The sequence below is a fragment of the Medicago truncatula genome, chromosome 7 (genome assembly GCF_003473485.1).
Source record: "Medicago truncatula cultivar Jemalong A17 chromosome 7, MtrunA17r5.0-ANR, whole genome shotgun sequence".
Taxonomy (NCBI): domain Eukaryota; kingdom Viridiplantae; phylum Streptophyta; class Magnoliopsida; order Fabales; family Fabaceae; genus Medicago; species Medicago truncatula.
Genome location: NC_053048.1, coordinates 18,123,376 through 18,135,521, shown reverse-complemented (window position 1 = coordinate 18,135,521; position 12,146 = coordinate 18,123,376). Strand labels below are relative to the sequence as shown.

The 12,146-nt window shown below is 35.2% G+C and overlaps 2 protein-coding genes across 2 annotated transcripts in view; one reads left to right on the top strand and one right to left on the bottom strand.

The window, feature by feature from the left end:
- The window catches only part of LOC120576999 (uncharacterized), a 32,231-nt gene extending 29,380 nt beyond the window's left edge, over positions 1-2,851 (top strand). The window contains exons 2-4 of the mRNA XM_039827884.1: positions 1,779-2,169; positions 2,233-2,383; positions 2,469-2,851. Of these exons, the coding sequence (XP_039683818.1) occupies positions 1,779-2,169; positions 2,233-2,383; positions 2,469-2,851 (925 nt within the window). The remainder of the gene's footprint in view (positions 1-1,778; positions 2,170-2,232; positions 2,384-2,468) is intronic.
- Positions 2,852-6,936: 4,085 nt separating this feature from the next.
- On the bottom strand, positions 6,937-11,058 carry LOC25479653 (kelch repeat-containing protein At3g27220). The gene is made up of 6 exons (XM_013587918.3): positions 10,514-11,058; positions 10,190-10,422; positions 9,403-9,573; positions 8,684-8,789; positions 8,371-8,577; positions 6,937-7,668 (listed from the first exon to the last, which is right to left on the bottom strand). Exons 1-6 carry the CDS (start codon positions 10,883-10,885, stop codon positions 7,501-7,503), a joined length of 1,257 nt encoding a protein of 418 aa, XP_013443372.1. The 5' UTR covers positions 10,886-11,058; the 3' UTR covers positions 6,937-7,500.
- Positions 11,059-12,146: the final 1,088 nt, after the last annotated feature.

Sequence of the window (12,146 nt, the reverse complement as noted above, 5' to 3'; positions counted from 1 at the left end):
CGGAAAGTTAGAGAGAAGGTGGAGCTTCTCTCTCTAAAAGAGAGAAGAAAGAGAAAGAGGAGTAACAAATGAAAAAAACCGGATCTCACAGATATATATAGAGATTTAAACCGGTCCGGTTTTATTTTCGGTTTTACTCTCTCATTCTCAGCCTTCAGATCAATCTAACGCTTCCTGTGCTTCCAGGCTTTCTGATTTTGGTTTGGGCCTATTATTTTCAATTTTTGCTGTTTTTTTTGCTATTTGCACCATGTTTCTTTGCTGTTTGGACCTCTGCATGCTTAAATTTGCTCTAAAAAATCTCCAAAAATTATCACATATTTCTTGATGAATTTTCATGCCTTTTTGATACTTCTCAATGGTTTTAAAATGATAAAAGAGAGTATGTGATATTTCTTGGTTAATTAGAGTGCTTAGGCATAATTTTGCGCATTTTAGTAGTATATTCCTCATGAAAACGTTGACATGTGATATGAGTTCTTAAGATGCAATTTTTGTGATGAATTTATCACTGGTTATGGGTGCAAGTTGCTGCTTGTGTATAGTGTTTTTACTTCCCTCTTTGCTTTGCAATTAACATGCACTTTTACTAGTTAGTGAAGTGCTAAAATATTGTGAAAGTGTGCTATAAATTCTAGCATAAAACGTGTCCTATTTTCCCTCATTTCGACACCAAACAAGACCTCTAAAATTTGTCATAATGAAGGAATTAGGGGTCATGTATGTACTAGAATTCTATAACCACTTTCATGCGTACTTTTGACACTTTATTAATTTCTTTTCATTTCCTCCCTTTTCAATATTATTTTGTCTTGTGCATTTCCTTTACTCTATGCTTTGTTTTACTAACTATTTCATCTCATGTGCCATACATTTCATAGCATTTCACCACCTCCTCCACCTTCTTTAGCTTAGCATTTACTTTTGCAAGTTTTAATTCATTTGGTGGTGTAATTTGTTATCATTGGTTTGTAGCTTGGCAAAGGGGCCATAGAATGTATTTAGGCAATTTTTGTAATATGGACTATGGACACTATGACGCACCGGCACGCACACACTCACCCTAGATGTATGCTTAGGATTGTATGCATAGATGTATGGCTAGGATTGCATGATTAGATGAACGCTTAGTTTCGAACACTTAGAGAAAATCCAATTTTTTCCAAAAATATGCAAATAAATTCACTTCAAATATTTTCATAAAAAATGGAGTCAAAACTCCAATAACTTTTCCCTTTTATTTTTCTTAAGTAAAACCTTTAATGAACTTTAACCATACTTAGACTTCATTTAGCAAAATGACTAATTCCACCTCACACTTTCCAAACCTTATGCCCTTGAGGCCTCTCATCTCTATTCTTCAAAATCTCTTTTCAAACTTAAAATCAACCAACAAAAACAAAACCTTTTTGAGAATGAACTACGAACGGTTTTGATCCCTTAAAAGGGTACGTAGGCAATGAGTCAAAACTCATCCAAGCCGAAGTAAAAATCAAATTCCATTTCTTCTCACCCCCATTCTTGACTAATCACACCTCCCCTTTTTTTACAAATAAACAATAAAATTAAAGCGTAGAAATAAACTTAGGAGAGCGGTTCTTATGGAATACCATAATCGCTCCGGGTGCCTAACACCTTCCCGTAGCGAAAACGACCCCCGAATCTAGAACTTTTTAAGGGTTTTTCTCCTTTTACCCTTCCCAAGAAAAAGAGAGATATCAACGGTCGAAAGGTTCAAGTCCAATTAATGGCTTGGCACCCAAAAACCATGATAACAGTGATGCTAAGAAACAATATACTCTGCTTTGGAGGTATGCTGCTGAGTTGCACAGAGTTTCATTGGAAAATACCCTCAAAATTAATGTGGAGAGAACACTGTTAACAAATCAACCAAGGTTCAACAAGTTTTATTTCTGCTTTGAAGGTTGTAAAAAAGGATTTTTGAGTGGATGTAGGCCTTTCATTGGAGTGGATGGATGCCATCTGAAAACAATGTATGGAGGAATACTGCTGGTTACTGTTGGAAGAGATGCAAATGATCAGTATTACCCATTGGCTTTTGGAGTGGTTGAGAATGAGACTAATGATGCTTGGAGATGGTTCTTGACATTGCTACTTAATGATATTGGCACTGACAGGAGATGGGTCTTTATATCAGACCAACAAAAGGTAAATAGTTTATGTTTTGAGACTAATTTGTACTTATGTTTTGTTTTGCTATGTGTACTCTAGGGATTGATTCCAGTTTTAGAAAAATGGTCTGACAGGCTTGAACATAGGCTATGTTTGAGACATTTATATGCTAACTTCAAGAAGAAGTTTGGAGGAGGGAGCTTGATTAGAGACTTGATGATGGGAGCAGCAAAGGCAACATATTTCCAAGGTATCTTGATAATATTCTTATTGGTATTCATAATATTCATAATGATGATGAGTTTTAATTTGTATTTTTCTATTCCTGAATAAAGCTTGGGATGCAAAGATGAATGAGCTCAAGAAGGTTGATCATGCTGCATGGGAATGGCTGAGAGGTCACAACCCAAAATTATGGTGTAAGCATGCCTTCTCCTACTATCCCAAGTGTGATGTGCTGATGAATAATATATCTGAGTCTTTTAATGCAACAATCTTGTTAGCTAGGGACAAACCAATACTAATAACGGCTGAGTGGATTAGAACTTATATTATGAATAGGATATCAAGCCTTAGAGAGAAACTTAGTAAATGGGAACAAAATATCATGCCTATGCCTAAGAAAAGACTGAATACTGAGATACAAAAGGCTGGTAATTGGATTGCAACTTGGGGAAATGGTGAGGAGTTTGAGGTTGAAATGTTTGGTGGTGGGTAGAGATTTACTGTGGACATGGGGAAAAGAACTTGTAGTTGTAATTTTTGGGAGCTAGTAGGTATACCTTGCAGACATGCTATTGTTGCAATGTCTAAGACAGACCAAAACCCAGAGGGCTATGTTTCTGAATGGTATACTAGGAGCAAGTATAAAGCATGTTATAACTTTAATGTGAGTGCTATAAATGGTCAAGATATGTGGCCTGAAGTTAAATGTGAGGAGATGCTTCCTCCTTTGTACAAGAAAGGACCAGGAAGACCTAAGAAACTAAGGAGGAGAGAGCCTGATGAGCCAGCAAAATCATGTGGGAAATTTAGCAGAGGTGCTAGTAAGTACAAGTGCACAACATGTGGGAGCTGTGGTCACAATGGCAGAGGTTGCAAAAGTCAGACAGGTATGTTTCTGAATGGTATACTAGGAGCAAGTATGAAGCATGTTATAACTTTAATGTGAGTGCTATAAATGGTCAAGATATGTGGCCTGAAGTTAAATGTGAGGAGATGCTTCCTCCTTTGTACAAGAAAGGACCAGGAAGACCTAAGAAACTAAGGAGGAGAGAGCCTGATGAGCCAGCAAAATCATGTGGGAAATTTAGCAGAGGTGCTAGTAAGTACAAGTGCACAACATGTGGGAGTTGTGGTCACAATGCCAGAGGTTGCAAAAGTCAGACAGTGAACCCTGAAGCACAAAAGAGAAAGGTATTTTACTTCTGTCAAAATATTGATCATATTTCTTGTCAGTTTATCTCTAACTATATTGATTTATAATTTGCAAACAGAAGAAACAACCAAAGAAGCAAAATCAAACATAACAACAAAGTGCTCAAGTCTCTCAAGAACAGTCTGCTCAACATGAAACACAAAGTGCTCAAGCAAGTCAAAGTGGGGAGACCAATCCAGTTCAAACTGAAGCAAGTCAAAGTGGGGGGGTCAATCCAGTTCAGACTCAAACAAGTCAAAGTGGAGGAACTAATCAAAGGAAGGTAAATTGTTTATTATATGCTACTAATTTGTTTATTATATGCTAACTAAATTGCTTGAGCACTATATGCTGATGTATGTTCACTTTGACAGAGAAAAACATCAACTCAAGGAAATCAAACAGAAGTTACTGAAGGCAGTTTTAGTGTTGGTACTGGATCAACAAACACTGAAGTGGGGGTAAATGGGAATAAGAAAAGGAAGCTGGTGAAATCTGCTATGTGCATAGGTAAATTCAAGCCACCTGCACATTCTCTTCCTTCCAGACCAGTTAAAGCTCCAGTCACCAAACCTACAGTTGCATTTATGTCAACCTACATGAAACCAAATTCATCCACAGCTGTCAACCCCACTGCACAGGTTCATACCAATGTTCATTCTGCTCCAACCTCCAAAACTATTGTGAAACCAACTACAATAGTTTCCACAAATGTCAAGATTGCCCAAAACACACACAACATCATTAACCCATCTGCAACTGTCAACACAACAGTCAACACTACACCAACTTCTCAAACATTTACTTCTAAAATATTTGTCAAGCCATACACCATTGTCAAAACAATTATCCAACCTGTCTTAAAGAAACGTCCACCAAATCCAGCAACTAAGGTAAGGAGAAGTCGTAGGACTGCTTGGAAAAAAATGCTAACTTCAAAGGGCCTGGAAAAGCAATAGATGATCCAATTGAAGTGGCAGATGATGATAACCATGCTGAGACACAACCTGCTACAAAAACTGCTGGTGATACTTCAAAAGCTGCTGGTGATGCTAAAGATGGATCCTGTTTAGGCCTGTTGAAAAAAATTGACACAATTAAATATGTTTAATTGGGCTAGCAATGTTTCGATGTTGTCTTTTTTGGTGTAATATGTGGCTTGGACCAAGTTATCTGCTAATTATTTAGCTTAGCCATCTTTTGATGTTAATGTACCTATTGGCTTAGACCTTAAATGTTTAGCTTAACCATCTTTTGATGTTAATGTACATATTGGCTTAGACCTTAAATGTTTCTTCTTTTGATGACAATGTACGGCTTAGACCTTAATGCTTCTATTTAAATGTTATGTTATGTTATTTGACTAAATGTTATGCTATTTGATTACAATCATAGGATACACCATCTTTGTTGCACAAAGTGATTGATGCTTCTGTAAAAACACAAACTTAAACACTTTCTTGCAATCACATTACAATTCATTTAGATTGAAATACAACACACATTCATTTATATTGAATTACAACACTTAACACACAAACACTTAACAAACTAAACATAAAGCCTAAACATAAACACACTACCAATGGATCCAACTTGCCACCAGAATCCACTTCATTACATAACAACCAACTACAACCCTAACTTAAACAAACTAACACTGCAATCTGAATCCAACTTGGCACCAGATGCAACTTCAGCCATTACTTTCTTGCATAAAACACACAAAAGAGAACCCAACTTGCCACCAGACTCCACTTCAGCCATGCCACTTTCTTTTTCTCAGCTAACATCTTCTTCTTCCACTTATCTTTCTTCAAGTCATAAATTCCTTCCATAGCTTCAACACAATTACACTTTTTTTCTTTAGACTCCACTTCTTCCTCAACCTTCACCTTCTCTTCTGTCACTGCCATCCTAGATGTCACTTCAACCATTGGCCTTGTACCTGCAGCAAGCTCATCATCCCAGATCAACAACTGACATGTATTTTTTTCATCCAATTGCGACACTTCCAAAATCGACGTCCTTGATTCGCTCTTGTGTTAGCAATGTAGATGACCATGGGCAACTCACAACGACACATTGGAAGCATTCCACGGGAAGTTTCGAATTCACCGTACAATAAAGAACCATACGTGTACCCTGTACTGCTGTTTCCAGTTGACATTTTCGACCTGGAGAAAGTAAATCTGAGATGAGGGAATGAGAGTGAAGGTTCAATGGAGAAGAAGATTTGATGTTTTAGGGTTTCAAAAAGCAAGAAGTACGATTGAGAAGAGAAGAAGAAGACGTGAAGAAGGAAAGATGGAGGCAGGGGTAAAACGGTCATTGCGTGCAAAACCAGACTCATTAAGGGCAAAATGGTCATTTCCCTCGCCATCTGCTGATGTGTCCTGACAAAATCCCATTCACCAAGTGCCACGTAGCTAATTACCCTCCACCTCAGCAAATTTTTGTAATTAGGACAAATTTTCAAATGATTAGTAATTACAGGGGCAAAATGGGAGGATTAGTAAGCTCAGGGATGAAAAGTCAAATGGCCCATAATTACAGGGATGAAAAGCATATTTAAGCCATTGTTTTGCTATTGATTTGCATTTGTTTTATTTTTGTCATGCTATTATTAGTTTGCAACTGATAAAGTTGTTGACCTTGGCGCAACTGGTAAAGTTGTTGTCATGTGTGTCACGGGTTCAAGTCCTAGAAACAAGTCTCTTGTGTAAAAAACACGGTAAGGCTGCCTACAATACACCAAATGGTAGTACCCCTTCCCGGAACCTGCGTATGCGGGAGCTTTAGTGCACCAGGTTGCCCTTTGCCATTTTCTTATTATTAGTTTGCAACTGGTTTTGTATCCGGTGGGGCTACTGACTTGCTCCAGGCTGTTCTACTGATTTGCATTTGTTTTGATTTTGGTGTGCTATTAGTTTCCTATTGGTTTTGTATCTCCTTATGCTACTAGTTGACTAATGTTTTACTTCATTTAACATCTATTTTTCATGTCATTTGCATCTCTACTTATGCTTCAGGTTCGTGCACTTCTAATGGCATCGGATTTTGGTTTTTTCTTTACATCTGGTTTTGCACTTTAAATACAGAAGAGATTGAGGATCAAAGGATGAAATTGATGTATTTATCAATCTATTTTTTAAGGTTGATGTAAAGAACAAACATATATAACCTGTAGATCTAAAATATTGGTTACACATAGGCGATAAATAGTGTTAATGTGGCAATTAACATCACTCAAGAGATGAATTAGTGAATAGTTTAAGGACTGTTTAGTTTCCATAGTTGAATAGTGGTAATTCAGGAACCTAATTAACGATTCATTTACTTGTTAAAAATAAAATCTTAATGAATTTCCTCACATGTGTAAATTGTCAACATACCAACTTGAAGACTTATGAAAATTAAAGATATATACATATAAGATATTAATGTACTCATCATAGTAACATTCTTTCAAAATTCCAATAACTATTAAAGGAGAATTAGTCACTTTAGTCCCTGAATGGGAAAGAAGTAGTCACTTTAGTCCCTGAATGTGCAGAAATTGCAAAACAGTCCCTGAATGTGCAGAAATTGCAAAACAGTCCCTGAATGTAGATTTTGATGGTCAATTTCAGGGACTAAATTGACTAACAAAGTTTGCATTCAGGGACTAAATTGACTATTTTGCAATTTATCTATATTCAGGGACTATTTTGCAATTTATCTGCATTCAGGGATTAAAGTGACGACCCCTATCCTACTCAGGACTAAAGTCACTAATCTCCCAACTATTAAATCATACCTATACTCTGTACACAAAGTTGCCCAACTAGGGTGCTGAAGCAATTTTCTTCAAAAATAAAAAAGTACTGAAGCAATAGAAAAGGAAAACAAATAAACAATTTGTATGGTGAGCCAAGGCAAATTGATATTAGCACCTTGATGATTTCAAACTATGACAAACTTAAGTTTGTTCTCCATGTTTCACCAACAACCTTTCTGGGTTGTGGATTATCTGGTCCTCTATCCCTTTGTCCTGATGTAAAGTATAGCCATCCATCCCAAAATCCAGCTAATGTTGTTTTAACTCGATAAGGAAGCTTTCCAATCACTGACCATTTCTGAAATCAACGATAAAAACTATTTCATATGACTTGAAATTCTCAACCATTATCATTTTTAACCATGAAAAAAACAACTCACATGTACAAGAGTGTTATAATAAAGTACAAGAGCAAGCACACACGCAAGAATATTTGTGATAGAATGGCCTAATTATCAGAAAATGGTTTTATGAAGTTCATTGTACTTGTATAAGTCTCGAGTCCTTACAGAAAACCTTTGTTTCAGTTTAGTCCCTACTGATTTCATTTTTCACTTATTCCACATTTTTAGAAATGGCATCTACCGCTTTTTTTTGCTAACCGAATAATCAGAAATGCAGATCAACTCATTACATATAGCGTCCATCAAATGACTTTTTCCGAAGTCTGCCTAACCTATATTTTGTCTCTAGTGTAAAAAAAAAAAAAAAACTACATGAACCAATTCTGAAAACATGGTATAAATGAGGACCAAACTTTGAAGAAAAAAGTTTAGTCGAGACTAAACACAAATGAGATGTATTTTGTAGGAACTAAAAGTATATTTAATCCCTAAATCAGTTAAAGAATAAGTTGATACGTACGTGCATTACATAAACAACGAATTTATATTAAAAAGTTTCAAAAATTAGAATTAGAATAGTTATTAACAGTAAGAGGTATTAATGTATAAAAAGAAATGCATATAATATAGCTAATTTGCGAAGAGCAAAAGAGTACCATAGTATCTAAATTAAACTGGAAGACCTCTCCAACCAGCATCATCCTTTTCGTCACCGGGTGCTTTTCTGTTGTACCTCCTGTAATAATAATAGAATTGTTGACGATTACCCATGCACACTCTATATGGGAGTTTGGCTTTGGCATAGGTGGCAGTACTTTCCATTTCATTTCTTCATCCAGCATGTAAACATCTCCATAGACTACCTGAAATGTAACAAAATTGAAGGCCATGTGCAAGAAAATATAATGTTAAGAAAATATAATGCATCAGAGAACTTATTATACAACTAATAACCAAAGAAGATTATACCTCAAGTCTGCGCGAACACTTGAATATAGGTGAACCAGGTTTGGGCATGAAATCACCTTCTTGTCCACCGATAACATAAAGGCGATCATTGACCACAATGCAAGCTCTATACAAAACAAGGTAAGGTTAGATGAAGCCAACCAATTCCTTTCAAAGACAAAACTCAATCATATCGACATGAATATCTAGTGTGTGTCTATCTTGAACATGAATTTCATCTTGGGTTCCTATACGCGATAATGAATCTTGATTCACTATGATCAATCCAGATTCATGCTAACCATGCACTTCTCTTGGAAATTTTATTTATGATTTGAATCTTGAATTATTTTGAGATTAGTAGATGATATAGTAGCCAATATATGTATTGGTAATGCATCTTACAAATCATAACAAGATTTAATTCACAATTCGGAAAGTAGGTCTTCTGATTCATGATTTGAAGACATCTACATTAATCAAACAACATTAATAGGTATAAAGGTCTAGAACAATGTTATTTATCTAGAGAGTTTTTATCTAAAATTGATCAAGAAAAGGTTTCAGCCAATTAAATTTGTTATTGGCCGGAAATCAAGGGAGATAATGGGGTGTAATTAAGGAAAGGTAAGGAAAGGTGTTGAGGAATTATACCATCGGGATATTTTTCGTGATAATTTTCTCGCTGCATCTATCAATTTCCAAAGGTCTAACTACAAGAATGTGGGTAGTGCGCTCACCTATGCGGTCCACCGCGTGGAATAGGAATTTCGGTCCGCCATTGTTTCTCCAAAGCTTTCCCTTCCTTCACAGCCAGACTCCAATGATCTAACCCAGGTGTATGACGATTCTCCTTGCTACCACCCATCACATGGAGTCTTCCCCTCCACAGCTGAGTTGCAGGAGCATACCTAACAATTCCAATATTAAAAAACTATTCATTTGACCTAAAACATAGCCCAACTAGTTCAAGTTCAGCTGCTGGTAAATAAAACAGGATCAATCATTAATGTACTGAACAGAGCATTTTAACAGGAATTTCAATTATAGTTCCTCCATTCCATTTTTAATCTCTCTTTACCAACTATACCATTGTCATCACTTCACCAAACTAACTAATAAAAAAAATATTCTAACAGCTTCAACAGAAAATAATGTCCTAATTGTGCCTACGCCAAGATAGTCCTATTTACAATTATATAAAATGTTTTTTTAAAATAAATTAAGGGTGACAGAAGTATTATATGATCATTTATCATCTTGTTATTTCAATTCTTTTTAAAAAGATTTTATAATGTTCGTATTTTAAAATATAAAAATAAGCTCTCCCCTCCATTTCCCTTCTAAACCCTCCATCCATCCTCGTCAGCTTAGCTCGGTTCAAAAAAAAGAAACCCTCCATCCAAACGCACCTTAAAAGTTCTAACAGAAAAAAAACTAACTAATAATTTCCTGGGTTCCCATTCCTTCCTATAATAAACATAACTGATAACTTATTCTAACTTAACACATAACATAAACATGTACCTGGGGAATGGCAATGGAGGCAAATTATTCCATGTCGTTGTTTTGGTGTCTAACACAAACACAATAGCAGTAGGTCCTCTGCATTGTGGACCATATTGTCCAGAGACAATATATATGTACCTTTTCCCATCAGTTGCAATTCCCAAATGTGAATTTGCCATTTCTTTTGGTGTATCAAACCTCTCTACCCATTTATTACTCGTGAAATCATACACATCAACATGAGAGTGAACCTGCAATGTTAGAAACCAAAATCATCAATTAAGCACTTTCGTCACACAATTACGGTTGTTGTTGTATTCAACGAAATAAGAACCAACTAACATGATCAAGATTGGCATATCCGGAAAAGACATAAAACAAATTTAGAATCTGAATAGCGTAACCATCTAAACGAGGCACAGGAGCAGATGGCATCTGTTCCCAATTCCATTGAGGAGCAGGTAAATCTGCAAAGGTAGCAGAAAGAAACCTTTTCACCTCAAGAGGAGGTTGTGGTGGTGTTATAGTGGTGGTGTTGGGGTTATCGACGATCCAATTGGAAGCGATTGAAAGAGAAGTAGAAGAATAAGAATGGAAGATGGTGTTGGCAATGAAAACAATGGCAATGAATGTTGAAAGAGAGAGGAAGAAGATGATGATGATTTTGGTTGAGGAGGTGTGTTTTTGGTGAAACCTTGTTGTTGTGGTGGCCATTGAATTTGGTTTCTAGGGTGTGAAGTAAATGCGTTTGCCATTTTTATTTAGGGGGAAGATGGATGTGTTGTGTGTGAGAATTGAGATTTGAGAATGAAAAAGGTTTTGTTGGTTTTTGGAAAAGAGGAGGAAAGGAAAAAATGGTTGGGCGCCAATGGTTTTAGATTTTCTGTTACTTTAATTACAATCCACGCCCACCCACCGTCTTCATTTTTCAAGTGGGACGCACGATTCTAAAATGGGCAACTCATTTATAAAAATAAAAAAGAAAACAAGAATGTTAACGACCGTCTCCGACAATCTTTAAGCATCTAAAGTGGTATTCCCTACGTTTCAAAATACATGTCCAATTTTTGAAATGTGCACTATTCATTTGACTTACTTTGACCATACTTTTTAACTAATGTATAAATACAAATATTAACATGTAAGATGTTGTTTGATTTGTCTCGACAAATATTTTTAAAATATTGAATTTTTATAAATTTTTACTTTGATAATTAAAGATATTAACGGTCAAAATTGTGCATTGGCATATGTGAAGTGGTTGACTTAGACATGTATTTTGAAACGGATGGAGTAATATTTTATGAAAGTTTGTGTATTTATTGTTTTGGAAATTAAAATCTTTACATTTTTTAAAGAATAATTTCTTCATTAGAAATGCTTAAAGAGTGTCTGAGGATATTCGTTAACAAGATTCTAAAAAAATATATATTAACTGTCTTTATTCTCTTTTCATTTGTGAATAAATGTATTTATTTCACTTTTTCAATTTAATATTAATTATATTTTTTAATTGTATTATTTATTAGTATAATTGCATCATTTCAGTTTACTTTGCATTTATTAAAATCGTGAATGCACAAATATTTGATATGGAAACTAAAACATTTCTCTCTCGTACATTTTTTTTAATCTTTATTTTTATATAATACAAATGTCTTCATAAAAATCAAAAGTATACATGGCATCTCAAATTTTCCATCTCATGATCTAATGTTTTTTTATCAACCAATTAAAATGGATCATGACTCATTTATTTTTTATTAGCAAATCAAAATGGATCATAACTCATTTATTTTTCATTAGCCAATCAAAATTTATCATGAAATGGTTTTTTTTCCTATATATACACAATTTGTTTTTCATTATTTTCATCTACCTCTTCCTCCCTTAAAAAAGACATAAAAAAGCATTTTCTAGATTTTAAAAAGAATGGAATTTTAATGGCTTGATGGATTATGAGGTTGATACACCT

Coding starts and splice junctions, on each gene's coding strand:
- LOC25479653 (XM_013587918.3), bottom strand. CDS start 10,885: ATGGCCACCACAACAACAAGGTTTCACCAAAAACACACCTCCTCAACC. Junction 8,790..9,402: donor CCACGCGGTGGACCGCATAG/GTGAGCGCACTA, acceptor TGTTTTGTATAG/AGCTTGCATTGTGGTCAATG. Junction 7,669..8,370: donor AGTTTAATTTAGATACTATG/GTACTCTTTTGC, acceptor CGTTGATTTCAG/AAATGGTCAGTGATTGGAAA.